We start from the raw sequence: 27,848 nt of genomic DNA on the forward strand, positions 1-27,848 counted from the left end.
GGACATGTTGGCCGGTGTGGGCAAGTTGGGCCGAAGGGCCTGTTTCCACACTGTATCACTCTATGACTAGTGTAACTGGGACATGTTGGCCAGTGTGGGCAAGTTGGGCCGAAGGGCCTGTTTCCACACTGTATCACTCTATGACTAGTGTAGCTGGGACATGTTGGCCGGTGTGGGCAAGTTGGGCCGAAGGGCCTGTTTCCACACTGTATCACTCTATGACTAGTGTAACTGGGACATGTTGGCCGGTGTGGGCAAGTTGGGCCGAAGGGCCTGTTTCCACACTGTATCACTCTATGACTAGTGTAGCTGGGACATGTTGGCCAGTGTGGGCAAGTTGGGCCGAAGGGCCTGTTTCCACACTGTATCACTCTATGACTAGTGTAACTGGGACATGTTGGCCGGTGTGGGCAAGTTGGGCCGAAGGGCCTGTTTCCACACTGTATCACTCTATGACTAGTGTAACTGGGACATGTTGGCCGGTGTGGGCAGGTTGGGCCGAAGGGCCTGTTTCCACACTGTATCACTCTAGGACTCTCTATCGTCACAGCAGAAGAAATGGTGTCAGTTGTCATTTACTAAATCCCTTTGATTCTTCCACAAGTGTGGTAGATCAATCCTGGCTGATTGTAAACGTAGATAGGTTCAGGGGAAATACTCATACGAAAATGTTATATGTTAGATTGGCAAATGGATATGCGGGGACTGGAGGGATATGGATCAAGGCAGGCCAATGTTATCTTGGCACCATGTTTGCAAAAGACGTTGTGAGCTGACCGGCCTGTTCCTGTGCTGTACTTTTCCAATATCTCTAAACTGAATTAGACTCTTGATAGTTTTTCCAATCATTATTTTCCAGGAAGGGGTGACATTTCAGGTCGAGACCCTTCTTCAAACCATTCCTTCTCTCCAGAGATACTGCCTGTCCCGCTGAGTTACTCCTGCATTTTGTGTCTATAAGAAAATAACTGCAGATGCTGGTACAAATCGATTTATTCACAAAATGCTGGAGTAACTCAGCAGGTCAGGCAGCATCTCGGGAGAGAAGGAATGGGTGACGTTTCGGGTCGATACAGGCCGAAGAAGCACAGGTCTGAAGAAGGGTCTCGACCCGAAACGTCATCCATTCCTTCTCTCCCGAGATGCTGCCTGACCTGCTGAGTTACTCCAGCATTTTGTGAATAAATCATTTTGTGTCTCTCTTCGGTGTAATCCAGTATCTGCTGTTCCTCCCTGCACAGTACCTTTCTGTGTAGCTTTCTACATTCTGGACCTTATCCTTGTAAAACCATGACATCATAAGACATATGGGCATAGTTAAGCCATTGTGTCATGGAGGGGGTGAGCTGTGTTGTGCAAGATGCTCCACAGTTTGAGGAGCATCCTCCCCTCCAAGACCATCTCCAACTCCACCCCCAGGACAGAGCCAGCCTTCCTGATGAGCTTGTTAATCCTGTTAGCATCCCCGGCCTTCGCCCTGCTGCCCCAGCTCACGACAGCGAAGAAGATGGCACTGGCCACCACCGATTGGTACCTAATGGCCACCTAATGGCCATCTAATGGTACAGGAGTACCTAGACCATAACATAATACTTCTGGCACAGTGGTAGAGTTGCTGCCTTACAGAACTTAAAGCACTGGAGACCCGGGTTCGATCCTGATTACGGGTACTGTCTGTATGGAGTTTGTACATTCTCCCCGTGACCCGCATGGGTTTTCTCCGGGTGCTCCGGTTTCCACCCACATCCCAAAGATGTACAGGTTTGTAGGTTGATTGGCTTCGGTATAATTGTAAATTTTCCCTAGTGTTTAGGACATTAGTGCTTGTGTATGGGGTTATCACTGGTCGGCGTGGACTTGGTGAGCAGAAGGGCCTGTTTCCGCACTGTATCTGTAAATGTCTGCAGTATTACAACGTAATAATGGCTCGTTATGGGTAGGCATCATAGTACATATGTGCGTATGATTCAGAGCCAATTTTACTCTTCATGTTATGTGGGCTCTGGTGTGGAGATAGAGCTCTTAAAGATAGCGGATTGAAGGGATATGGGGAGAGGGCAGGAAAGGGGGACTGATTGTGGATGATCAGCCATGATCACATTGAATGGCGGTGCTGACTCGAAGGGCCGAATGGCCTCCTCCTGCACCTATTGTCTATTGTCTATTGTTCTTGATTCTCCTATTCCAGGAAAAAAACTGTGCATTCACCCAATCTATTCCCCTCATTATTTTATCGAGGTATATATCCTGGCAACATCCTCATATATCTTCTCTGCACTCTTTAAAGCTTAATGACATCTTTCCATTCTGCCGCCCCATTTCAGCTAATAAGGAAACAAAATGTGTTTGAGGTTATTTGAGTTTTTTTGTGATCTTCTTAAACTGTTCCTGGCACTGTTAGATGAATTATAGCACATTGGAACATAGAACAGTACAGCACAGCAACTGGCCTTTCAGCTCGCAATGTCTATGCTGAACATGGTGTCAAGACCAACTCTTACCTGCCTGCACATAATCCGTTTCCCCCCCCCCCGCATGTTCATAAAACTCTCCAAAGGTCTCTTAAATGCCACTATTGTATCTGCCTCTTCCACCATCCCCAACAATGTTTAAAGGCACTCACCACCATCTGTGTAAAAAATACTTGCCCCCACACATCTCCTTTAAACTTTGCCCCTCTCACCTTAAAGCTATGCAACGATGGTCCAGTTTTATACTGCCGTCACAGTCCGTCCTCACCTTCTCCATCATGGTCTGGTTTGGCTCAGCCACCAAGCACCACATCCGGAGGCTGCAACGCATCGTTCGCCAAGCTGAGAAGGTTGTTGGCTGCAACCTTCCCCCCATTGACGAACTGTACACTGCAAGGGCCAGGAAGCGAGCAGGCAAGATCATCTCTGACCCCTCTCACCCTGGCCACAAACTATTTGAAGCACTTCCCTCTGGAAGGCGACTCCGGACTGTCAAAGCAGCCACAGCCGGACATAAAAACAGGTTTTTTTCCACGAGCAGTAGCTCTACTCAACAACCAAAAGTCTGTAGCCTCCTTTTGCTCTGGTATTTTATTTCATTCTTCACATGTTTAGATTATAATGCTTTACTGTTTACTGTATGTCGTGTTGTTACTTGCGAGCAAAGCACCAAGGCACATTCCTTGTGTGTTTACATACTTGGCGAATAAAATGTATTCAATTCAATTCAATATTTCCCCCCTAGTTGGAAAAAGGTTCTGACTGTCTACCCTATCTATGCCTCTCATAATTTTAATGTACTTCTATCAGATCTCCCCTCATCCTCCGACATTCCAGAGAAAACAATGCACGTCTGCCCAACCTCTCCCTGTAGCTAATACCTCCCTGGAATGCAGAGAACATTTCAGAGGATGTTGCCAGGAACTGAGAACCTGAGCCCCAGGGAGAGGTCGTGCAGGCTGGTACTTTGTACCATGGATGGAATGCAGAGAGGTGAGATGCGATCTCATGGAGGTGTGTAACATCATGACGGAAATAGATAGGGTGGAGTCTTTTTCCCAAGAGTTGGGAAAGATAGATAGAAAAGGTTTAGAGGGATAGGTACTGATCAGTGGCAGGTGGGACTATTAACGGGACGTATAAATGGAGTCAATTGAAGGGAGGTTGGTTTTGTTCAAGAGAGAATTAGATTTAGCTCTTCGGGCTAAGGGAATCAAGGAAAATGGGGAAAAAGCCGGAACAGGGTACTGATTTTGGATGATTAGCCATGATCATATTGAATGGCGGTGCTGGCTTGAAGGGCCGAATGGCCTGCAGGAGTAGGCCATTCGGCCCTTCGAGCCAGCACTGCCATTCAATATGATAATGGCTAATCATGATTATTTTCTATGTTTCTATGTGTGATGGGATATCATGTAATCATAGAGTCATACAGCATGGAAACAGGCCCTTCGGCCCGACTTGCCCACACCAGCCGCCATGTCCCATCTGCCTGTGTTTGGCCCATATCCCTCTAAACCTGTCCTATCCATGCACCTGTCTAACTGTTTCATAGATATTGGTGGGTGTGGGCAAGGTGGACCAAAGGGCCTGTTTCCAAGCAGCATGACTTTGTGACTCTAGGACTGGGGATTGTAATAGAATCTAGAATCTTGGGCAACCCCAGAGCTTATCTTGGAGGTAGCATGGACAAAGCCAATATGTAGCACCAAAGAACTGCAGATTCATAGTTCATGTTCTAGGAGCAGAATTCGGCCATTCGGCCCATCAAGCCTACTCTGCCATTCAATCATACCTGATCTACCTCTCCCTCATAACCCCATTCTCCTGCCTTCTCCCCATAACCCCTGACACCCGCACTGATCAAGAATCTGTCAATCTCCGCCTTAAAAATATCTATTGACTTGGTCTCCACAGCCGTCTGTGGATTCCACAGATTCACCACCTTCCTCCTCATCTCCCTGTCTAAAGGTATGTCCTTTTATTCTGAGGCTGTGCCCTCTGGTCCCACACTCTCCCATTAGTGGAAACATCCTTTCCACATCCACTCTATCCAGGCCGCTCACTATTCTAGTCACAGATGCAAGTTTATGCCAAAGATAAGTATGCAGTGTTTGGAGTAACTCGGGTGGGTCAGGCAGCATCTCTGGGGAAGGGGATATAACGGACGTTTCATGGAAGATTAAGGCTTCATGGAGCCGTGCTGGTGCCTCTCCTGCCTGAGAGTGTGTAGGTATGTGTTTGACGTCAGTTGGTTAGTGTATAACAGAGCTGACCAGAGGCGGCGACCACAGTGTGTGTGTGTGTGTGTGCGTGTGTGTGAGAGAGAGAGAGAGAGAGAGAGAGAGAGATGGAAGAGGCAAGTCCCTGGTGATTATGGCAATGGGTGACTCGGTGCTTGGTTATATCCAGACTGCACCGAGGGACTTTTGGGATGTGGTCCGTGAGAATACGCGATAATGATTATTGAAGATAGCGAGTGATATGGCTGCATTCAGAAAAGCGATTGACTGTTTCATCAACAGGGTCAAAAACCCCATCTCCCCCGGCCAGTCCATTTCCAAGGACAACACGTCTGACAAAGTGGAACTCGGGGGGCGCCAGAAGAACTTTAACAACGTGTTCGAGGTGAAAAGCAGAGGGTAAGTGCAAGGTGAACTTCAAAGTATTTCAGTGTTTGGAAGTGCCTGTCAAATTCAGAGGCGACGTCGCTGCAAGTTTCACTGGCTGGTACATTAGTGCCCAGACTGTAAACGTCTCTGGCTCTGGCGACATACATCTTTCATTTGTGCATTGTTTTCTATCTTTTGTTTTCCTCCGTCACTCTATTCCCTTGTTAAATATATATATATATATATATATATATATATATATATATATAATGCATCCTGAAGTCATGGCATTCGCCACGCTGTTTACAGCTGAGTAGGAAAATAACTGCAGATGCTGGTTCAAATCCAAGATAGACACAAGATGTTGGAGTAACTCAGCGGGTCAGGCAGCATCTCTGGAGAGAAGGAATGGGTGACGTTTCAGATCGAGACCCTTCAGACTGAACTGAAGTTTGAAGAAGGGTCTCGACCCGAAACGTCACCCATTCCTTCTCTCCTGAGATGCTGCCTGACCCGCTGAGTTACTCCAGCATTTTGTGTCGACCTTGTTTACAGGTGCAGTCAATTCAATGTTTTTTTATTGTACTGTGATTTTCTTTTTGCATACAATTCAGTAAAATGTTACTACACGTAAAGTCATCCATCCTACTGGGTTTTTTTATGTGCATGTAATACATTAAGATTGGAAATATGTAGGAAGGAACTGCAGATGCTGGTTTAAACCGAAGATAGACACAAAATGCTGGAGTAACTCAGCGGGTCAGGCAGCATCTCTGGAGAGAAGGAATGGGTGAAGTTTCGGGCCGAGACCCTTCTTCACACTGAGAGTCAGGGGAAAGGGGAACTGGAGATATGGAGAGATTTCGAACAAATGGATGAAAGATGAAAAATATGCGGAATGACCCGCTGGGTTACTCCAGCTTTTTGTGTCTAACATTGGAAATGTGATCACTTGCAGATAATAGACTCCAGTCGGTATTACTTGGAATTCAAGAAATCTTCGTCCATCGACCATCTAAAACGGAAACCTTTGTTTAAATCACTTTTTGTTGCGATCCACACTTTAAGTATGGAGGATTTACCATTCTTCCATCGCCTGCTCTCACAAAGTAGCTCAAGTTTGGAACATAGAATAGCACAAGAACAGGCCCTTCGGCCCGCAATGTCTGTGCTGAACATGATGCCAAGATAAACTGATCTCACCTGCCTGCACATGGTCTATGTCCCTCCATTCCCTGCATATCCATGTGCCTATCCACAAGTCCCTTAAACGCCTTCACCACCACCCCTGGCAGCACATTCCAGCCACCCCCCCCTCCCTCTCCTGTTCGAAAACACTAGCCCCACGCATCTCCTTTAAACGTTGCCCCTTTTGATTGAAAGCGATGCTCTCTGTCGTCTCTGACATTTCCACTTTCCGGGGAAAAGGTTCTGAATGTCTACTCTGTCTTTGCCCCTCATAATTGTGTCTGGTTGGATCAGGTCTCCCCTCAAACTCTGGCATCCCGGAGGAAACAATCTCTGTCGTGTAATGAGTGTACCTACAATCTCTGTCGTGTAATGAGTGTACCTACAATCTCGGGTAATGAATGTACCTACAATCTCGTGTAAGGAGTGTACATACAATCTCTGTCGTGTAAGGAGTGTACCTACAATCTCTGTCGTGTAAGGAGTGTACCTACAATCTCGTGTAATGAGTGTACCTACAATCTCTGTCGTGTAATGAGTGTACATACAATCTCTATCGTGTAATGAGTGTACCTACAATCTCGTGTAAGGAGTGTACATACAATCTCTATCGTGTAAGGAGTGTACCTACAATCTCGTGTAAGGAGTGTACCTACAATCTCGTGTAAGGAGTGTACCTACAATCTCTGTCGTGTAAGGAGTGTACCTACAATCTCTGTCGTGTAAGGAGTGTACATACAATCTCTGTCGTGTAAGGAGTGTACCTACAATCTCTGTCGTGTAAGGAGTGTACCTACAATCTCGTGTAAGGAGTGTACCTACAATCTCTGTCGTGTAAGGAGTGTACCTACAATCTCTATCGTGTAAGGAGTGTACCTACAATCTCGTGTAAGGAGTGTACCTACAATCTCGTGTAAGGAGTGTACCTACAATCTCTGTCGTGTAAGGAGTGTACCTACAATCTCTGTCGTGTAAGGAGTGTACCTATAATCTCGTGTAAGGAGTGTACCTACAATCTCGTGTAAGGAGTGTGTGTACCTACGCAGCAATCTAATCCGGATAATTAGATTTTGACAGAAGTGCTGTTTTTACAGATTATTTTTCCAGATTTACTCCAATTATCGCACCAATTTTTTAAAAAACAGACAATTAAAATTATCTATCAAAACAGAAGGATCTTTTGAATCCGTTTTGTAGCATCCATATAATGTGCTGGCCAATGGAAATAAATGTAATTATAAAGCAAGTAAGAATTTAGTTGTGCTGAAGAAGGGTCCCTGGGATGGCAGGACTTACATATGAGGAAAGACTAGATAGACTGGGCTTGTACTCGCTGGAATTTAGAAGACAGAGGGGGGATCTTATTGAAACATATAAAATTCTTAAGGGGTTGGACAGGCTAGATGCGGGAAGATTGTTCCCGATGTTGGGGAAGTCCAGAACCAGGGGTCACAGCTTAAGGATAAGGGGGAAGTCTTTTAGGACCGAGATGAGAAGACATTTCTTCACACAGAGAGTGATGAGTCTGTGGAATTCTCTGCCACAGAAGGTAGTTGAGGCCAGTTCATTGGCTATATTTAAGAGGGAGTTAGATGTGGCCCTTTTTGCTAAAGGGATCAGGGGGTATGGAGAGAAGGCAGGTACAGGCTACTGAGCTGGATGATCAGCCATGATCATATTGAATGGCGGTGAAGGCTCGAAGAGCCGAATGGCCTACTCCTGCACCTATTTTCTATGTTTCTACGTCTCGACCCGAAACGTCACCCATTCCTTCTCTCCAGAGATGCTGCATGACCTGCTGGGTCTACCAAGACTACCTGAGTCTACCAAGAATTTAGTTGTTCTGTTTTGGGATGTTTGACAATAAAACACTTTTGATTCTCTTGACTTGACTCTTGAATGTTGTTCGATAATAATAAGTTGTTAAGTAGTGGAGGTTGAAAGAGACTTAGAAACATTCATGCACGCGGTTCATTTAAGGCCATAGCCGGTTTACAGAAGGAAATAAATACAAAGAGTAATGGACTGGTGACTGTGTGTAAGACCAGTGTACAAGGGTCCAGAATGTATCCCACTGAAGTGGGAAGTGTGTTTGGTTCTATCACCTTTGGGGAAGAGTGGCCCGCTCTAGATTTTGCAACTCTGGGAATTGGAATTGGGAGTTGGTCTTGGAACAAACAGAGTGTGGATTTACCAGAACGACGCATAAACTTCAGAGACTAAACGGCGAGGCTTTTCCTTTGCACAAGCTATTCCTTGGAATATTTGGAATTAGTAACGTGTATTTTTCTGGTCTTGGGAAGATGATGGGAGAGATGTCGAGTGACTATTCCCAACCACTTTGCACCCTCTGGGGATTTCTGGACCGTTGAGTTCAGGGTCTAAGTATTACACACAGACTGTTTGGTATTGAGTTCTACGAAGAATGGTGGAGATATGTTACTCTCTTCCATGAATAGCAACTGATGTTGGATTAATCGAGCCTTTTAATCGAGCGTTTGATCGTGGGATTCTCTGCCACAGAGGGCAGTGGAAGCCAAATCACTGGATGGATTTAAGAGAAAGTTAAATAGAGCTCTAGGGGCTAGTGGAATCAAGGGATATGGGGAGAAGGCAGTAACCACGGGTTACTGATTGTGGATGATCAGCCGCGATCACAGTGAATGGCGGTGCTGGCTCGAAGGGCCGAATGGCCTCCTCCTGCACCTATTTTCTATGTTTCTATGAGGTCCATACTAGTCCTCGGCTCCATGGGCTAATCTTGCATTACTCTGCAGTAACTCAGCGGGTCAGGCAGCATCTCCGGAGGAAAGGAATCGGTGACGTTTCTGGTCGAGACCTTTTCCACAGAGATGCTGCTTGTCCCGCTGAGTTACTCCAGTATTTTGTGTCTATCTTCAGTGTAAGCCAGCATCTGCAGTTCCTTCTTACGCATTTGCATTCCATTCCATTTCTGAAGTTCCATTTCAGTGAAGTCAATGGAACTTAAAACCGACACGCATTGAATTGCAGATCAGGTTTGAGAGAGTATCTGACTTACTACTATCTTGTACAGTTCTTGAATGCAAATACAAATACAACCTAGTCACTTCCTTTCAATTTTCTCTCTCCCTCTCTTGCATGGGGTTTGTCTGTGGCAGAGGTGTCTGTATTCATCTCCTCTCTCTCTCGTTCTTCCCATGATCACTATGAACAACTGATCTCTGAACTACACACTGCCTGGCTCGTACCAGGGACTTTAGGATTTGTTTTGTTTTTGCACTATCTTGAATTTTTTCTTTATTGAACTTTCTTTGTGTTAATTTATTGTGTTATCCACTGAGCCCTGTTGTGCCACTGCAAGTAAGAATTTAATTCTTCTGTTTGGGGAACATATAACAATAAAACACTCTTGAGTCTTGTCTGATGAGTCTTGTCTGATGACCCGAAACGTTACCTATTCCTTTTCTCCAGAGATGCTGCCCTTCTTGCTGAGTTACTCCAGCATTTTGTGTCTATCTTTGTTGTAAACCAGCATCTGCAGTTCTTTCCTATCCACTCTTGACTCTGTCCCTTGACTCATCTAATTTTCCTTGTGCACTCTGCACTTCATAAGTTCATGAGTGAGAGGAGCAGAATTAGGCCATTCGGCCCATCAAGTCTACTCTGCCATTCAATCATGGCTGATCAATCTCTCACTCTCAACCCCATTCTCTTGCCTTCTCCCCATAAGCCCTGACACCCGTACTAATCAGGAATCTATCTATCTCTGCCTTAAATATATCCATTGACTTGTGGCCTCCACAGCCTTTTTGTGGAGTACCTGGAGGAAAGTCGTTGAAGGTGGACTTGTTCCGCAAATCATTTGTTCATTAGCATCAGGTGTCTTGGGTCTTTTGCACTGCCTGATTGTCCAGTGATGGACTCTTCAACAAGGTACCTACCAGCTTGGTGCCCGATGGCCTTTGGATGTTGCAATGGCTGATTCTAGGCAGGAAGATTGTTTAACATAAGGGATGAGGTACCAGGACAAGAAATTAAGATGAGGCACCAGGAACTATGTACCGAGGTTATCACTGTACCTCGGTACACGTGACAATAAACTAAAGTGAATGAACTGACAATGAAGTAAGCTAAACCTTTACCACTGACTGCTTGCTGAATAAATTGGGAGCCAAGTGAACAAAATCCAAAATATAGATATTTAGTTGAAGAAAATATGTTTCTTGATTAGTAAGGGGGTCAGGGGTTATGGGGAGAAGGCAGGAGAATGGGGCTGAGAGGGAGAGATAGATCAGCCATGATAGAATGGCGGAGTTGACTTAATGGGCCGAATGGCCTAATTCTGCTCCTATAACTTATGAACTTGTGAACTTTAACTCTAGTCTGAGCAATTGATAGAGCAAATGGTTCCTCAGACATGGTATTGCCCATCTCTTAACCAAATGGTTCCTCAGACATGGTATTGCCCGTCTCTTAAGAGGAAACACATTACTTTGTTGTTCCTTCCCTTAACTCAGTCTAGAGATTACTCTGTGACTGGGCGCTAAAAGCCCTGTACCTTCAAGCTTCATTGGTTTTCACCAAAAATATTCTTGCACAACCGTTACCTTGATGTTTCATGTGACTCTCTCCCTTCCCTTAACACCCATCTTCATGGGTTCTTGGAGGAGAATAAGGCCATTCGGCCCATCAACTCAACTCCGCCATTCATCAACGGCTGATCTATCTTTCCCTCTCAACCCCATTCTCCTGCCTTCTCCCATTAACCCCTGACACCCGTACTAATTAAGAATCTGTCAATCTCTGCCTTGCAAATATCCATTGACTTGGCCTCCACAGCCTTCTGTGGCAATGAATTCCACAGATTCACCACCCTCTGTCTAAAGAAATTCTTCCTGATCTTTCTGAAGGAACGTCCTTTAATTCTGAGGCTGTGCCCTCTGGTCCTAGACTCTCCCACTAGTGGAAACATCCTCTCCACATCCACTCTATCCAGGCCTTTCACTATTCGGCAAGTTTCAATGAGGTTTCCCCTCATCTGTCTAAATTCCTAAGGAGGTTGCAGCAATAGGGATGATATTCTTTTGGCAAATGTTGCCTGTCTTCTACCAGCAATGCAATGTACATGCACCACAATGTTAGGAGATGTATTAGCACATTTAGTTTGGAGATATAGTGCAGAAACAGGCTCTTCGGCCCACTGAGTCCGTGCCGACCAGTAATCACCCCGTACACCTGCACTATCCTGCACACTCGGGACAATTTACAATTTTACTGAAGCCAATTAACCTACAAACCTGCACGTCTTTGGAGTGTGGGAGGAAACCGGAGCACCCGGAGAAAACTCACGCCAGTCACAGGGAGAACGTACAAACTCCGTACAGACAGCACCCGTAGTCGGGATCGAACCCGGGTCTCTGGAGCTGTCAGGCAGCAACTCTACCGCTGCGCCACCGTGCAACCCCGCCCTTATTAACATGTTGCATGGGTGACCAGGAACACATCACTGCTCTGGATCTCCTCATCACCTGCCACGTCTTTGGTGGGACCTCCAAACAAATCTTTGGAGGAGTGTGAGAAACAGAATGGTCTTCCAAAGCAATGTGTTCTGCGTCTTTTTCACTCGGGAGAGTGTCTCCAGTTCCCATGGGATGTCATCCACAACTGTCTTGTCGTGGCTTCTTGTTAACACCAGGCCTGGCATCTTCATGCAGTCACTTTGAACGAGTGGACGGCACCTCGGTGCGAGCAAGCTTGGTGTCGGGAAGTTGCAGATCCAATTTCGGTGGAGGACGATAATTTGACCCTGAAAAACAAAGCATCCTGGCACAATCGTCAAGGGAATAGCAAGATAGCACCAGAACATGACAACGTTTGTGTGCTGCCCCAGAAGAAAATCTACTTCCAAGGACTTGACTCTCAGATCTGTGCGTATTGCACTCTCAGTGTGATTTGAGACAGCAAGCATCTCACTGTATCTTCTAATTTCGTTGTACTGTTCGTACAATGACAATAAAGGCATATTATTATTATTATTATTATTATTATTATTATTAATATTATCTAGGTCTACGTGATAATAATAAACTAAACTATTCCACCGTTTCCAGCTTTTTGTTTTTTTTTGGCAGCTATTTATTTAAATTTGTACACTAGGAACTGGCACTAAATATATTCGCTGAGACAGGGCGGCACGGTGGCGCAGCAGTAGAGTTGCTGCCTTACAGCAAATGCAGCGCCTGAGACCCGGGTTCCATCCCGACTACGGGTGCTGTCTGTACGGATTTCGTACGTTCTCCCCGTGACCTGTGTGGCGGGTTTTCTCCGAGATCTTCGGTTTCCTCCCACACTCTAAAGACGTACAGGTAAATTGGCTTGGTAAATGTAAAAATTGTCCCTAGTGGGTTTAGGATAGTGTTAGTGTGCGGGGATCGCTGGTCGGCGCGGACCCGGTGGGCCGAAGGGCCTGTTTCTGCGCTCTATCTCTAAACTAAAAAATGATGGGTAGATGGGACATGTTGGTCGGCTTGGGCAAGTTGAGCTGAGGGGCCTGTTTTCTTGCTGTGTGACTCTATGACCTGTTCTATCTGAATGAATTGTAATTGACTAAATTATGAGATGGTTTCCATTAGGGCGGGAGGGAGACAGGCAAAATGAACTTTATACCCTTCTGATGGACTATCACAGTGTTTAAAAACATTCGGACAAGTACATGGATAGGATAGGTTTAGAGGGACATGGGACAAATGCAGGCAAGTGGGACTAATGTAGATGGGGCATGTTGGTCAGTGTGGGTAGTTGTGCTGAAGGGCCTGTTTCCATGCTGTATGATTCAAAGACTTTAAATAATCTTGGTAGTAGTCTTAAAAACGGTCTTATTAATGATAATATTGAATTGATTATCATTATAGAATCCCAAATGTTTTATTAATATCTTCACTTATCCTGGCTTCTATGCAACTCCAGACTTGTATTGACTCTTAAAAAACCCTCTGAAATTCGCCCAGATGACCACACCGCCTTTTGGTAGACACCAAATGCTGGAGTAACTCAGCGGGACAGGCAGCATCTTTGGAGAGAAGGAATGGGAGACATTTCGGGTCGAGACCCTTCTTCCTATCATAGTCTTTTACTGTTTTAATATTACGACATAGCAGACTTGATGGGCCGAATGACCTATTTCTACTTCTATCATTTATGACCTTATGAATAGATCAGGTAGGTGCACAGAGTCTCTTGCCCAGAGTAAGTGAATTGAGGACCAGAGGATATAGGTTCAAGGTGAAGGGGAAAAGATTTAATAGGAATCTGAGGGGTAACTTTTTCACACAAAGGGTGGTGGGTGTATGGAACGAGCTGCCAGAGGAGATAGTTGAGGCCGGGACTATCCCAACGTTTACGAAACAGTTAGACAGGTAGATGGTTGGACAGGTTTGGAGGGGGTATGGACCAAATGCCGGCAGGTGGAGCTAGTGTAGCTGGGGCATGTTGGCCGGTACAGCCAAGTTGGGCCGAAGGGCCTGTTTCCACACTGAAAAGTCAGCATGATTTTTCGGAGAGTAAAATTGCATTTGAGAAATTTATAGAAGTTCTCGAAAGAAGTAACATTTCTTGCATAAAAGGGATAATGTCATGTATCGTACTTGGATTTCCAGCAGAATTTGATTATGTGTCTCATCAATTGATATTGATGATAGTAACATTGTAGGAAAGAACTGCAGATGATGTTTAAATAGAAGGTAGGCACATCTGAGATGCTGCCTGACCTTCTGAGTTACTCCAGCATTTTGTGTCTACCTTTGGTGATAGTAAGATATTGGTTGGCATTGTAGATATAATCGGGTAACTTTCAGATTGCTGAGGCCTCTGATTAAAATTTTAATAAATTAAATTAGATATGATTAGCTGGAGACACAAGAGATGCTGGAATCTAGAGGCAAAAATAAAGTGCTGGAGGAACTCAACGGGTCAGGCAGCATCTGTGGAGGCTATTGACAGATGACATTTTGGGTCAGGACCTTTCTTCACAGTGGTCTTCGGATTGGATGACCTTTTGTTGTCATACATACCAGAGTGCAAGGAGATTCCTTCAATAAAAGAATAAAAGGTATGGCTGTTGAATCTGCTGGGGATACAAGGCTAGATAGAAAAGTAGGATATTGAGACTGAAAAGTGTATACACTGGAATTTAGAAGGATGAGATTATTAAGGGATTGGAGACGTTAGAGGCAGGAAACATGTTCCCAGTGTTGGTGGAGTCCAGAACCAGGGGCCACTGTTTAAGAATAAGGGGTAGGCCATTTAGAACAGAGATGAGGAAAAACTTTTTCAGTCAGAGAGTTGTAAATCTGTGGAACCCTCTGCCTCAGAAGGCAGTGGAGGCCAATTCTCTGGATGCTTTCAAGAGAGAGTTAGATAGAGCTCTTAATGATAGCGGAGTCAGGGGGTATGGGGAGAAGGCAGGAACAGGGTATTGATTGAGAATGATCAGCCATGATCACAATGAATGGTGTTGTTGGCTCGAAGGGCCGAATGGCCTCCTCCTGCACCTATTGTCTATTGTCTATTGATCTAGTAAGTGAGCAATGACTGGCAAATTCAGTATTTGATGTGGAAATATGGGAAACTCTATTTTATAGTCATATACCGTGGAATGGTGCTGGTACTGGCTCGAAGGGCCAAATGGCCTCCTCCTGCACCTATTTTCTATGTGGAAACAGGCCCTTTGGCCCAACATCCTTCCTGGCACCACCAGATGTGAACCAACCTTGTCACTCTTCAAGTCACAGCTCGACAGCTTGGGCATGGATCATCTCGCCAAACATGCCCACATAAAAATCTAAATAACCTTTTTTGCAACCGTTACCCACGCGAGCGAAACCTGCACGGGATAGCCCAGCTGTTGGTGGTTGTGCAGCAGAAAACAGAAACAGAAACAGAAACGTGCCCACAATGACCAACATGCCCCATCTGCACTAGTCCCACCTGCCTATGTTTGGCCATTATCCCTCCAAACTAACCCTATGCATGTACCTGTCTCAATGTTTCTTAAGCGTTGCGATAGTCCCTGCCTCGATTTTGGCAGGTAAAATAACAGAAACACATCGTTTAAATAATCAAAGACTGTAGAACTCTGAGGTACAGATGGATCATGAGCGGCAAAGTTAGTAGAGAGGAACAGCAAGTGGTCAGGAAAGCTAACCCTTGTTATTTACGTCTTGGTGCATTGGATACGATGGTTGGGATTCAGTATTCTCAGATGCTGGAAATGCCATTACTGGATTACAATGTACACTATTAGTCTCCATATTTAAGGATGGATGTAAATACGTTGAAAGCAGATTTAGTTTAGTTCAGAGATACAGCGCGGAAATAGGCCCTGCGTCCCACCGAGTCCGTGCCGACCAGCGATCCCCGCACACTAACACTATCCCACACACACTTGGGACAATTTACACCCACATCAGGCCAATTAACCTCCGTACCTGCACGCCTTTGGAGTGTGGGTGGAATCTGAAGATCTCGGTGAAAACCCACGCGGTCACGGGGAGAACGTACAAACTCGGTACAGACAGCACCCGTAGTCAGGATCGAACCCGGGTCTCTGGCGTTGCAAGCGCTGTAAGGCAGCAACTCTACCGCTACGCCACCGTGCCGCACTACATACGTGTACCAGATGAGAGAACATTTGTCAAAGTACAGCCTCGGTCGAGCAGGTTGGACAAGCTACACGTGTATCCACTGAAGCTAAGAGGGAGAAGGACTTGATTGAGGGGCCTTGACTGATGGGAAGAGGATGTTTCCCTTTGAGAATCATGAAAGGAATCGGATTTTGGAACAGGATTTGAGAATCACAATTCCTGTTTGTGCGGCACGGTGGCGCAGCGGGTAGAGCTGCTGCCTTACAGCACCAGAGACCCGGGTTCCATCCTGACCACGGGTGCTGTCTGTACCGAGTTTGTACGTTCTCCCCGTGACTGCATGGGTTTCCCCCAGGTGCTCCGGATTCCTCCCACACTCCAAAGACGTGCATGTTAGTAAGTTAATAAGCTTCTGTAAATTGTCATGAGTGCGTGGGATAGAACTGAGATGAGGAAAAACTTTTTCAGTCAGAGAGTTGTGAATCTGTGGAATTCTCTGCCTCAGAAGGCAGTGGAGGCCAATTCTCTGAATGCATTCAAGAGAGAGCTAGATAGAGCTCTTAAGGATAGCGGAGTCAGGGGGTATGGGGAGAAGGCAGGAACGGGGTACTGATTGAGAATGATCAGCTATGATCACATTGAATGACGGTGCTGGCTCGAAGGGCCGAATGGCCTCCTCCCGTACCTATTGTCTATTGTCTATAACTAGTGCATGGATGATTGCTGGTGGGCCAAAGGGCACATTCCACACTGTATCTCTAAACTAAACTAAACTAAACTAAACTCTAAAACCACCGGTCACTGTTGAAAAATAAGGAGTTGTCCGATTGAAATTGGAAAGAGTTGAAATTCTTCCTCATTGGGAGCTGTGAATCTTTGAACACAAAGTGCTGGAGTAGCTCAATGGGTCAGGCAGCATCTCTGGAGAACATGGATAGTGATGTTTCTGGTTGGGACCCTTCTTTGAGACTGAATCTTTGGAATTTTCTTTATCAATGGGTAAATAAAACAGAATCTTCAAAGATCTTTTAAGGCAGATGTAGGTTGATGATAAATCAATTGACTGGAAAGTTAGCTGGGCAGGTGGGGATCAGATAAGCCAATGTTTTATTGAATGACAATGACCAACCCATGCTCCTTTCATTTATTTTTTTCGTACTCTCCAAATTAGGTAGTTTCTTTGGAGAGAGAAGACGGGTGATGTTTCTGGTTGATGATCTTTCTTCTGTATTTCCAGCATTTTCTCTTTTCATTTTGGATTTTTAACATCTGAAGCTTTTCTTTTCCTTTATCGTGCACTGCCACATCAAAAATGCCATTGCCTTTTCCACTTGCGCCACCATAAGCATCCGGATGTCGACAGGAGCAGTCAATGGCTCTAACATGGAAACACCAGGAACTGCAGATGCTAGAACCTCGAGCAAAAATCACAAAGTGCTGGAGGAACTCAACGGGCCAGGCAGAATGGACAGACGATGTTTCGGGTCATGACTCTTCTTCATAATCGAGGGCTGAAGAGGGGTCCCGTTCCGGAAAGGTTGTCTGTCTGTTTCCCTCTGCAGATGCTGCCTGACCCATTGAGTTCCTCCAGCACATTGTCGTTTGCACCAGGTGTGTGTGAGAGGCTGGGTAATATTATTCAGCTGGTTCATCTCATGACACTGCAAAACCTTCTTGTCTTCCACAAATCACGTCAAAATTGCGATGTAATACTCTCAACTTGGGCGGCACGGTGGTGCAGCGGTAGAGTTGCTGCCTTGCAGCACCAGGGACCCAGGTCTTGACTATGGGTGCTCTCTGTACGTTCTCCCTGTGACCGCGTGGGTTTTCTCCGGGTGCTCCGGTTTCCTCCCACACTCCAAAGATGTCCAGGTTTGTAGGTTAATTGGCTTCAGTAAATTGTGCCTAGAATGTGAGACAGTGCTAGAGTACGGGGTGATTGCTGGTCGGCGTGGACTCGGTGGGCTGAAGGTCCCGTTTCCACGCTGTGCACAGTTTTTTGTCGTGGAATTCTCTGCCTCAGAAGGCAGTGGAGGCCAATTCTCTGAATGCATTCAAGAGAGAGCTAGATAGAGCTCTTAAGGATAGCGGAGTCAGGGGGTATGGGGAGAAGGCAGGAACGGGGTACTGATTGAGAATGATCAGCCATGATCACATTGAATGGTGGTGCTGGCTCGAAGGGCCGAATGGCCTCCTCCTGCACCTATTGTCTATTGTCTATTGTCTCATGATTGATCCCTGGGATGGCAGGACTTTCATATGAAGAAAGACTGGATAGACTGGGCTTGTACTCGCTGGAATTTAGAAAACTGAGGGGGGATCTTATTGAAACATATAAAATTCTTAAGGGGTTGGAGAAGCTAGATGCGGGAAGATTGTTCCCGATGTTGGGGAAGTCCAGAACCAGGGGTCACAGCTTAAGGATAAGGAGGAAGTCTTTTAGGACCGAGATGAGAAAGCATTTCTTCACGCAGAGAGTGGTGAGTCTGTGGAATTCTCTGCCACAGAAGGTAGTTGAGGCCAGTTCATTGGCTATATTTAAGAGGGAGTTAGATGTGGCCCTTATGGCAAAAGGGATCAGGGGGTATGGAGAGAAGGCAGGTACAGGATACTGAGTTGGATGATCAGCCATGATCATATTGAATGGCGGTGCAGGCTCGAAGGGCCGAATGGCCTACTCTTGCACCTATTTTCTATGTTTCTATGTTTCTATGCACTGAGGTACAGTGAAAAGCCTTTTGTTGCGCTATCCAGTCAGCGGAAAGACAATACATGATTACAATCTAGCCATTTACAGTGTACAATAAGGGAATAACGTTCAGTGCAAGGTAAAGCCAGCAAAGTCTGATCAAGGATAGTCCGAGGGTCACCAATGAGGTAAATAGTAGTTTAGCACTGCTCTCTAGTTGTGGTAGGATGGTTCAGTTGCCTGATAACAGCTGGGAAGAAACTGTCCCTGAATCTGGAGGTGTGTGTTTTCACACTTCTATACCTTTTGCCTGATGGGAGAGGGGAGAACAGGGAGTGGTCAGGCTGTATCTTGAAAGTCTAACTTGTTTGGAAGAGCACCATTCTAACATTACCAAATAATCTCAACACCATCATGAGCAAAGCAGCCTCCTTGACCGATACCTTATTCCTCACGCGAAATGTTCATCCCCTCCTCCACTGACGTATGTCCATCCCCTCCTCCACTGACGTATCCCCTCATCCCCTCATCCACTGACGTATGTCCATCCCCTCCTCCACTGACGTATATCCATCCCCTCATCCACTGATGTATCCCCTCATCCCCTCGTCCACTGACGTATGTCCATCCCCTCCTCCACTGACGTATGTCCATCCCCTCCTCCACTGACGTATGTCCATCCCCTCCTCCACTGACGTATGTCCATCCCCTCCTCCACTGACGTATGTCCATCCCCTCATCCACTGACGTATCCCCTCATCCCCTCATCTACTGATGTATGTCCATCCCCTCCTCCACTGACGTATGTCCATCCCCTCCTCCACTGACGTATGTGCCATCTACAATTCCTCACAAAAAAAACAAAATATTGGAAGAACTCAGCGGATACACTACCAAACCTAACGTAGGGTCCTGATTCAAAATGTCAGCTTGGACCTCTGCATCCGCAGATGCTGCTTGACCCATTGAGTTCTTCCAGCATTCAGGTTTATTATCCAAACTCCAGTCTCCTTAGTCTTCATTAATCTCTTCAACCTCTTTGATAACAGCCATGTGACGAATGTCAATGGTGGCAGTGGACACATGGAAATACAGGCACCCGTAATGTTCTCTCCAAAGTCTCATTGTCCTGACTATGGAAACAGACGGTTTGTGCCACTGGGTTTACAGATACAGCACGGAAACAGGCCCTTCGGCCCACCGAGTCCGCGTCGACCAGCAATCCCTGCATTTTAACACTATCCTACACACACTAGGGACATTTCTTTTTCCATTTACCAAGCCAATTAACTTACAAACCTATACGCGTTTGGAGTGTGGGAGGAAACCGAAGATCTCGGAGAAAACCCACGCAGGTCACGGGGAGAACGTACAAACTCTGTACAGACAGCACCCGTAGTCAGGATGGAACCCGGGTCTCCGGCGCTGCATTCGCTGTAAGGCAGCAACTCTACCGCTGCGCCACCGTGCCGCCAAATTCCTCCGTACCTTGGAGGAATATTTGGTGGTGCCCCTCTAGTTTGTGTTTGGCCTCACCCTGGCTGTCAGGGAGGGTGAAGACTGAAGTGTCGGTATGGGAAGGTGAAGGGGAATTTAAAAGGCTAGCAACCAGAAGATTGGGATGGCTGTGTTACTCAGAGTACAAGTACGTGGCAGGATAGTCCTCTCGTCCCCTGATGCAGGCAAGGCCACACCAAGAGCACCTGATACAACAGACGAGGGTGGAGCAGGTGCAGCAGGTGAATTGTTGTCTCTCCTGGAAGGTTCCTGGATGGAGTTGAGGGAGGAGGTGTAGGGACAGCAGTGACATCCCCTGGAGTGGGAGGCTGGACCGGTGGGTCGTGGCCTGTAGAGGGAGCCAACGAGCCGGGCCCCTACTCGTCCCACGAGGGCCAGAGAGGGGCACGGAGGGGGCCGGCGATGGTGGACGCGAGGAGCAAGGGCCGGTGAGAGAGTGAACCGAGGACTCGCCTTCCGCTCCATCGAAGGCGGCTGTGAGAAGCTCCCCCCCCCCCATGAAGGCTGAAGGTGGCCGGGTGGGCGAGGAGAGGAGAGTTTAGTTTAGAGATACAGCGCGGAAACAGGCCCTTCGGCCCACTGGGTCTGCGCCGACCAGCGATCCCCGCACACTAACACTATCCTACACCCACTCGGGACAATTTTTATATTTCCTAAAGCAATTAACCAACAAATCTGCAGGTCTTTGGAGTGTGGGAGGAAACCGAAGATCTCGGAGAAAGCCCATGCAGGTCACGGGGAGAACGTACAAACTCCGTACAGACAGCGCCCGTAGTCGGGATTCAAGATTCAAGATATCTTTATTTGTCATCCAAAAAACAAGTTTTTTGGACGAAATTTAGTCACCCACAGTCCAATAATAAAAGCAATAAAACAAGCAAATTACACAACCCCAACCAACACACAAAAAAAAAGAAACATCCATCACAGTGAGTCTCCTCCAGTCCCCTCCTCACTGTGATGGAAGGCCAGAATGTCATTTCCCTTCCCCTGCCATCTTCTCCTGCGGTCAGGCTGTTGAAGTTGCCACGTTCCAGGCCGCGCCGGACGGTGAAATGTCCGCGGCGGGCCGACCCAAGCCCCACGATACGGTGCGGTCGAACACGTGGTGGCTGCACATCGGGGCGGTCGTGGCTCACGACACTGAAGCCCCCGCCGAGCAGAGAAAAGCCCGTGGCCTATTTCGGAACCCGGGTCTCCGGCGCTGTGAGGCAGCAGCTCTACCGCCGCGCCACCGTGTCGCGAGAGGACAGGGACGATGGTTCGCTGGACGATCCGGAAGGAGGCGACGGATGCAGGCCCTGCAGCAGCCTGGGGCTCGCCTGGATCAGGCCCCACTCCAGGAGACCCAGTTCGCCGACCGGACTCGATTGAAAATGGCGCCAAAACCTCAGTGGAGTATTTCTGTACACTTTGTACTAATCAGAGATAGTGCTTAGATCAGCCATGACCATATTGAATGGCGGTGCAGGCTCGAATGGCCTACTCCTGCACCTATTTTCTATGTTTCTATACAGTCATAGAGTCAGACAGCATGGCAACAGGCCCTTTGACCCAACATGCCCACACCAGCCAACATGTACCATCTACACTAGTCCCACCTGCCTGCAATTGGCCCTTATCCCTCTTTAGAAACATAGAAACATATAAAATAGGTGTAGGAGGAGGCCATTCGGCCCTTCGAGCCAGCACCGCCATTCATTGTGATCATGGCTGATCATCCACAATCAGTAACCCGTGCCTGCCTTCTCCCCATACCCCTTGATTCCACTAGTCCCCAGAGCTCTATCTAACTCTCTTTTAAATTCAACCAGTGAATTGGCCTCCTCTGCCCTCTAAGCCTGTCCCATCCATGTACCTGGTGGGGAGTGAGGAGCAAACCAGTGAGTCACAGAAGGGGGTGATCCCTGCAGACAGGGGTGGGGAGGGAACGACATTGGGGGGGGGGCTGCAGACAGAGGTGGGGAGGGGACGATGTTGGGGGGGGCTGCAGACAGGGGTGGGGAGGGGACAACGTTGGGGGGGGGGGCTGCAGACAGGGGTGGGGAGGGGACAACGTTGGGGGGTGGGGCTGCAGACAGGGGTGGGGAGGGGACAACGTTGGGGGGGGGCTGCAGACAGGGGTGGGGAGGGGACGATGTTGGGGGGGGGGGCTGCAGACAGGGGTGGGGAGGGGACGATGTTGGGGGGGGGGGGGCTGCAGACAGGGGTGGGGAGGGGACGATGTTGGGGGAGGGGGAAGGTCTGCTGCCATCTGCGTGGTACATCGGACTGTTTGGTACTTCGTAACTTTATGGGTGGCACGGTGGCGCAAGTGGACAAGTAGTGCTCCTGCCTTGCAGCGCCAGAGACCCGGGTACGATCCCGACTGCGGGGGCTGTCTGTACGGAGTTTGTACGTTCTCCCCGGGACCACGTGGGTTTTCTCCGAGATCTCCAGTTTCCTCCCACTCTCCAAAGACGTGCAGATTTGTAGGTAAATTACTCGGTTATAAATGTGAAAAAAAAGTTGTCTCTAGTGTGTGTAGGATAGTGTAAGTGTGTGGGGATCGCTGTGGGGATCGCTGTGGGGATCGCTGTGGGGATCGCTGTGGGGATCGCTGTGGGGATCGCTAGTGTGTGTAGGATAGTGTAAGTGTGTGGGGATCGCTGGCCGGTGGGCCAAAGGGCCTGTTTCCACTTTGTACATCTAAACTAAAGTACACTTGTGTACTGCCTAGGTTGTATGTGAAATAAACCATTTCACTGTGTCATCCATTCATTCATATCACCATAACTGCAGCACGATTCACTTTTTTATAGGCATATCATATAATTATATAATATCATATTGTGGCGGTCCCGGTACCTCCCCCAGTCCTCCCATTTCTGTTCCCTTTCCCATTATCCCCCTCCGCACCACCCTTTTTCATCTCCCCCCCCCCCCCCCCCATCCCTCCCCCCATCCCTCCCCCTCCCGGTCCCATCCTCCCACTTCACAAGTTCTTCACACACTGGATCCTCTCTGCATTTGGTTCCATCTGCCCTTCGTAATTCTTAATGGTTCCCACTCTCACCTTCCTTACTCACCAGATTTCTGCATGTAGTCTTTGTGTTCCTTCTCATCACCCTCTAGCTAGCCTTTACCTCCACCTCTGCCTTCCCCTCTCACCATCTGGCTTCATCTGCCTCCCCCCACCCCCCCCCCACACACACTTCCCCCCCCCCCTTATGTTCCCTTGTCTGCTTCCACTTATCACCTAACTACCCCTGTTTCTGGACTGTTTCACTCCTTGTGTCTATTACTCTTTTTCGAACTGTTCATGAACTATGGTACACCTGTGGACTGCCAAAGAATGAAATGATGAAGCTGGGATTGGAGGGACTGGAAACCCTTGAAATTCACAAAGAACTCACGAAGGATTAATAAATTGTGGAGTTGCTGCCTTACAGAGACCCTGGTTCGATCCTGACTACGGGTGCTGTCTGTATGGAGTTTGTGCGTTCTCCCCGTGACCTGAGTGGGTTTTCTCTGAGATCTTCAGTTTCCTCCCACACTCCAAAGACGTACAGGTTTGTAGGCTAATTGGCTTGGTATAAATGTAAATTGTCCCTTCTGTGTGTAGGATAATGTAAATGTGCGGGGATTGCTGGGCGGTGCGGACTTGGTGAGTCGAAGGGCCTGTTTCCACGCTGTATCTCTAAACTAAACTAAGCTGTAAAGACCCCAAAGTGCCATTTGCATTTACCACTGTCTGAATGTTGAGAATCTAGCTTTAGTTTAGTTTAGAGATAGAGCACAGAAACAGACCCTTCGGCCCACCGAACCAACACTGACCAGCGATCACCTCGTACACTAGCTCTATCCTACACACACTGGGGACAACTTTTAATTTTAACTTAAGCCATTTAACCTGCAAATCTGTATGCCTTTGGAGTGTGGGAGGAAACCGGAACACCTGGAGTAAACCCACGCAGGTTACAGGGTGAACATGCAAACTCTTTATTGTGAAATGTGAAGATAATCCTTGCACGTTATTCCTGTTCTTCTCTGGCCTGTAGTTACTAGACCATGCAGGTAATGAAACTGGAGTGTTTCTGATGAGAGAGATATTCCTGCAGTTTATGTCATCTTACTGCGACTTTTCATATCAATGCAAGTGTGAAACCATTGATTTACAGAGAACTGGCAACATTGGCAAATTGTGTTTTCAGTGAATAACATTGTCACTGCAATGTGTCTCTTCTAAGAGCTAAGTGATGAGACATAATTTTGTCGTAGCAGAGACATTTTACCCAGTAATAGACTTGGTCTACTTCATCCCTATCACAATGAGAGAGTTTAGTTTAGTTTAAAAATACAGCGTGGAAACGGGCCCTTCGGCCCCTTGAGTCCGCATCAACCAACGATCCCCGCACATTTACACTATCCTACACTGGGCCCAATTAAAAAATTTATACCAAGCCAATTTGCCTACAAACCTGCACGTCTTTGGAGCTTGGGCGGAAACCGAAGTTCTTGGAGAAAACACATGAAGGGAACGTACAAACTCCGTACAAACAGCACCCATAGTCGGGATTGAACCTGCGTCACTGGTGCTGTAAGGCAGCAACTCTACCTGTGCGCCACCATGCCACCCTGTCAAATAATGAGAAACGATAAGGTCGTAAGGAATAGGAGTAGAATTAGGCCATTCGGCCCATCAAGTCTACTCCGCCATTCAATCATGGCTGATCTATCTCTCCCTCCTAACCCCATTCTCCTGCCTTCTCCCCATAACCTCTGACACCTGTACTAATCAAGAATCTATCTATCTCTGTCTTTTGGCCCAATGGGTCCACTTGGTCAAGTTTGTAATAAAAATATCTTCATTGATTCCCAATCTGGTCAACCTTGTAACTAATCAATAATATATTATTGAACCCGTCAATCCCTCATTACATCTTTCATTTGGTAATCAGGAGCACTTCATTATCATAACCATACTTTATTAGCCAAGTATGTTTTGCAACATACGAGGAACTTTAGTAACACCTAACCTATTCTGAACAGATGAATGCTGGTAAAAGACTTTCTACCTAATTATTTTGGGTAATTACATAATCATCCCCTCTTCCTTCTTCCTCTATATACCCCTCCCCCCCCCCTTTATCCCCTTCCCACTCCCCTCTCCCCTGTATCCTACTTGGCACCCAGACCTATTCCAAATGAGTCTGAAGAAGGGTCCTGACCCAAAACGTCACCCATCCAAGTTAGAGTCTGAAGAAGGGTCTGACCCAAAGTGTCGTCTATCCGTGTTCTCCAGAAATGTTGTCTGACCCACTGAGTTACTCCAGCACTGTGTGTGTTTTTTTTGTAAACCAGCATCTGAACTTCCTTGTTTGCCTATACCAACTTAGCTTATTGCAAATGCAATTTTTAGATTTGTTTATGTATGCGAATAAAAACTATAATGGTTATGTTTCCAATGGATAAGTTGAGAAACCACCTGCATCCCCTGACAAATCTGTTATTTACATGTATGGACCTTTCTTCCTGAAACATTGCCTATCCTTGTTCTCCAGGGATGCTGCCTGACCTGCTGAGTTATTCCAGCACTTTGTGTATTTTTTGTTTGTAAACCAGCCTCTGCAGTTCCTTGTTTATCCAGAATTATTTGCGTGGTTGGTTGAGATAGCAAGACTTAATATGATTCTGAAAAGATAATTGGTAAAATTCCGATTCCTATTAATAACAACGATTCAGGATTCTTGAATTTTAGGGGAACTATCTAACTTGATGGGAACACACAAAGCCATAGGAACTGAATGGTAAAGGTAAACGGAGAAGAATGTTCAGAAAGTTTGTAGTTTCCCAAAGAACTGTTCGGAGTCAACTATAAATGGAAAAAAAATGTAAACGGGAGTCTTACCTGGAACTGAGGTGAGAAGGAGCTTTTTCACCCAGAGTTGTGAATTTGTGGAATTCTCTGCCACAGAGGGCAGTGGAGGCCAATTCACTGGAGGAATTTAAGAGAGAGTTAGATAGAGCTCTGGGGGCTAGTGGAATCAAGGGGTATGGGGAGAAGGCAGGCACGGGTTACTGATTGTGGATGATCAGCCATGATCACAATGAATGGCGGTGCTGGCTCAAAGGGCCGAATGGCCTCCTCCTGCACCTATTTTTCTATGTTTCTATGTTTGTGAAGAACACACAGGGCGGCACAGTGGTGCCGCTGGTAGAGCCCCTGCCTCACAGCGCCAGAGACCAGAGTTTGATCCCGACCTTGGGTGCTGTCTGTGTGGAGTTTGCAAGTTCACCCCGTGTCCACATGGGTTTCCTCCAGGTGCTCCGGTTCGCTAACTTATCCCAGAGATGTGTGGGTTTGTCGGTTAACTGGCCCTCTGTAAAATTGTCCCAAGAGTGAAAGTGGGATAACATAGAGCATAGAACTAATGTGGACGGATGGTCGATGTGGACTCGGCGGATTGAAGGGCCGCTTCCATGCTGTATCTTTAAACAAGAACAAAATGTAATTTGGATTAGTCTAAAGTTAGGAATATTAGATTATATCCCGTTCAAAACCATTATGAACAATTAAAATCAGGCAAAAATAGGAAATGAAAGAACGTTATTTTAATCAAATAGGTAACTAATAAGATGCCAAAGACAATATATATATGTATAATATTTTTTGTAAACCAGCAACTGGATTTTATTGATCGAGTTATGGATCGAGTTGCAGTGAAATTCATTTTTGTATCCAGTGCAGTGCAAGTATCACTAGACATAAGCGTCTCAGATACAGCACAAGTGTGTAGCAGTGGTACACTCAGGCAGTTTACAGAGTCGCCAGTTTGGCGCCATTTGCAAGTCCGAGTTGTTGTAAGTGCAGGGATTCTGATCTGACCATGAAGGCCCGTTGCCATGGCGACGTTGCAGGGTCGGCCTAGCCCAGCATAGCCGTGATGCCCCCCGCCACTGCTCCACCGCTGTAGGCCGCGTGCGGTCCACGCGCTCGGCCTTGGAGCGGCGCCCGGTCCTGCGGGGTATTGGATCTACTCAACGACAATGACGATCATATTTCGACACACACACAGTTATCAAGGTGAAGGTTTGCTGATATTTAGGTTTATAAGAAAATTGGACGAGTTGATCATAAGTGTTAATCTAAGAGCTTTTACGTTGGAGAAGCAGGATGCGAAAAAAGGCCAGCGGGTACAGCGGTGGGTTCGATCCCGACTACGGGCGCTGTCTGTACGGAGTTTGTACGTTCTCCCCGTGACCTGTGTGGGTTTACTCCAAGATCTTTGGTTTTCTCCAAAGACACTCCAAACATGTACGTGTTTGTAGGATATTTGGCTTGGTATAAATGTAAAATTGTCCCTTATGTGTGTAGGATAGTGTTAGAGTGCAGGGATTGCTGGTCTGCACGGACTAGATGGGCCGAAGGGCCTGTTTCCGCGCTATATCCCTAAACTAAACTAAGAAAGACTGTCTATTGTGCGGGATTTCAGACTAAATGTGTTCCTTGAGTCGTAGAAACTACAGACCAAAGGTGCCAACAGTTCACAATGGGCATTACAAGATGTAAACTTGGAGATTATTTAACGTTAGTCCATCTGATTCTTGGTGTACAAGTGCGGAAAGGTTATTGAATCCACCCGAGAAAATTATGGATCGGTAAAATATTTGACAGGAAGAGATATTTTCAACAAGGATTGCTGGGCAGGAGTTCTATTTTTCTCATTCTATATATTCTTGGGTTCTGAACAATGGTGAAACTAAT

The 27,848-nt window shown here is 46.8% G+C and overlaps 1 protein-coding gene across 1 annotated transcript in view; it reads left to right on the top strand.

Moving 5' to 3' along the window:
- The first annotated feature begins 4,955 nt into the window (after positions 1 to 4,955).
- Positions 4,956 to 27,848, top strand: part of LOC144599323 (transient receptor potential cation channel subfamily V member 5-like) — a 77,492-nt gene continuing 54,599 nt past the window's right edge. The window contains exon 1 of the mRNA XM_078410118.1: positions 4,956 to 5,113. Coding sequence (XP_078266244.1) covers positions 4,956 to 5,113 — 158 coding nt within the window. The remainder of the gene's footprint in view (positions 5,114 to 27,848) is intronic.

This window comes from Rhinoraja longicauda, chromosome 13, assembly GCF_053455715.1.
Source record: "Rhinoraja longicauda isolate Sanriku21f chromosome 13, sRhiLon1.1, whole genome shotgun sequence".
NCBI classification, from domain to species: Eukaryota; Metazoa; Chordata; class Chondrichthyes; order Rajiformes; family Arhynchobatidae; genus Rhinoraja; species Rhinoraja longicauda.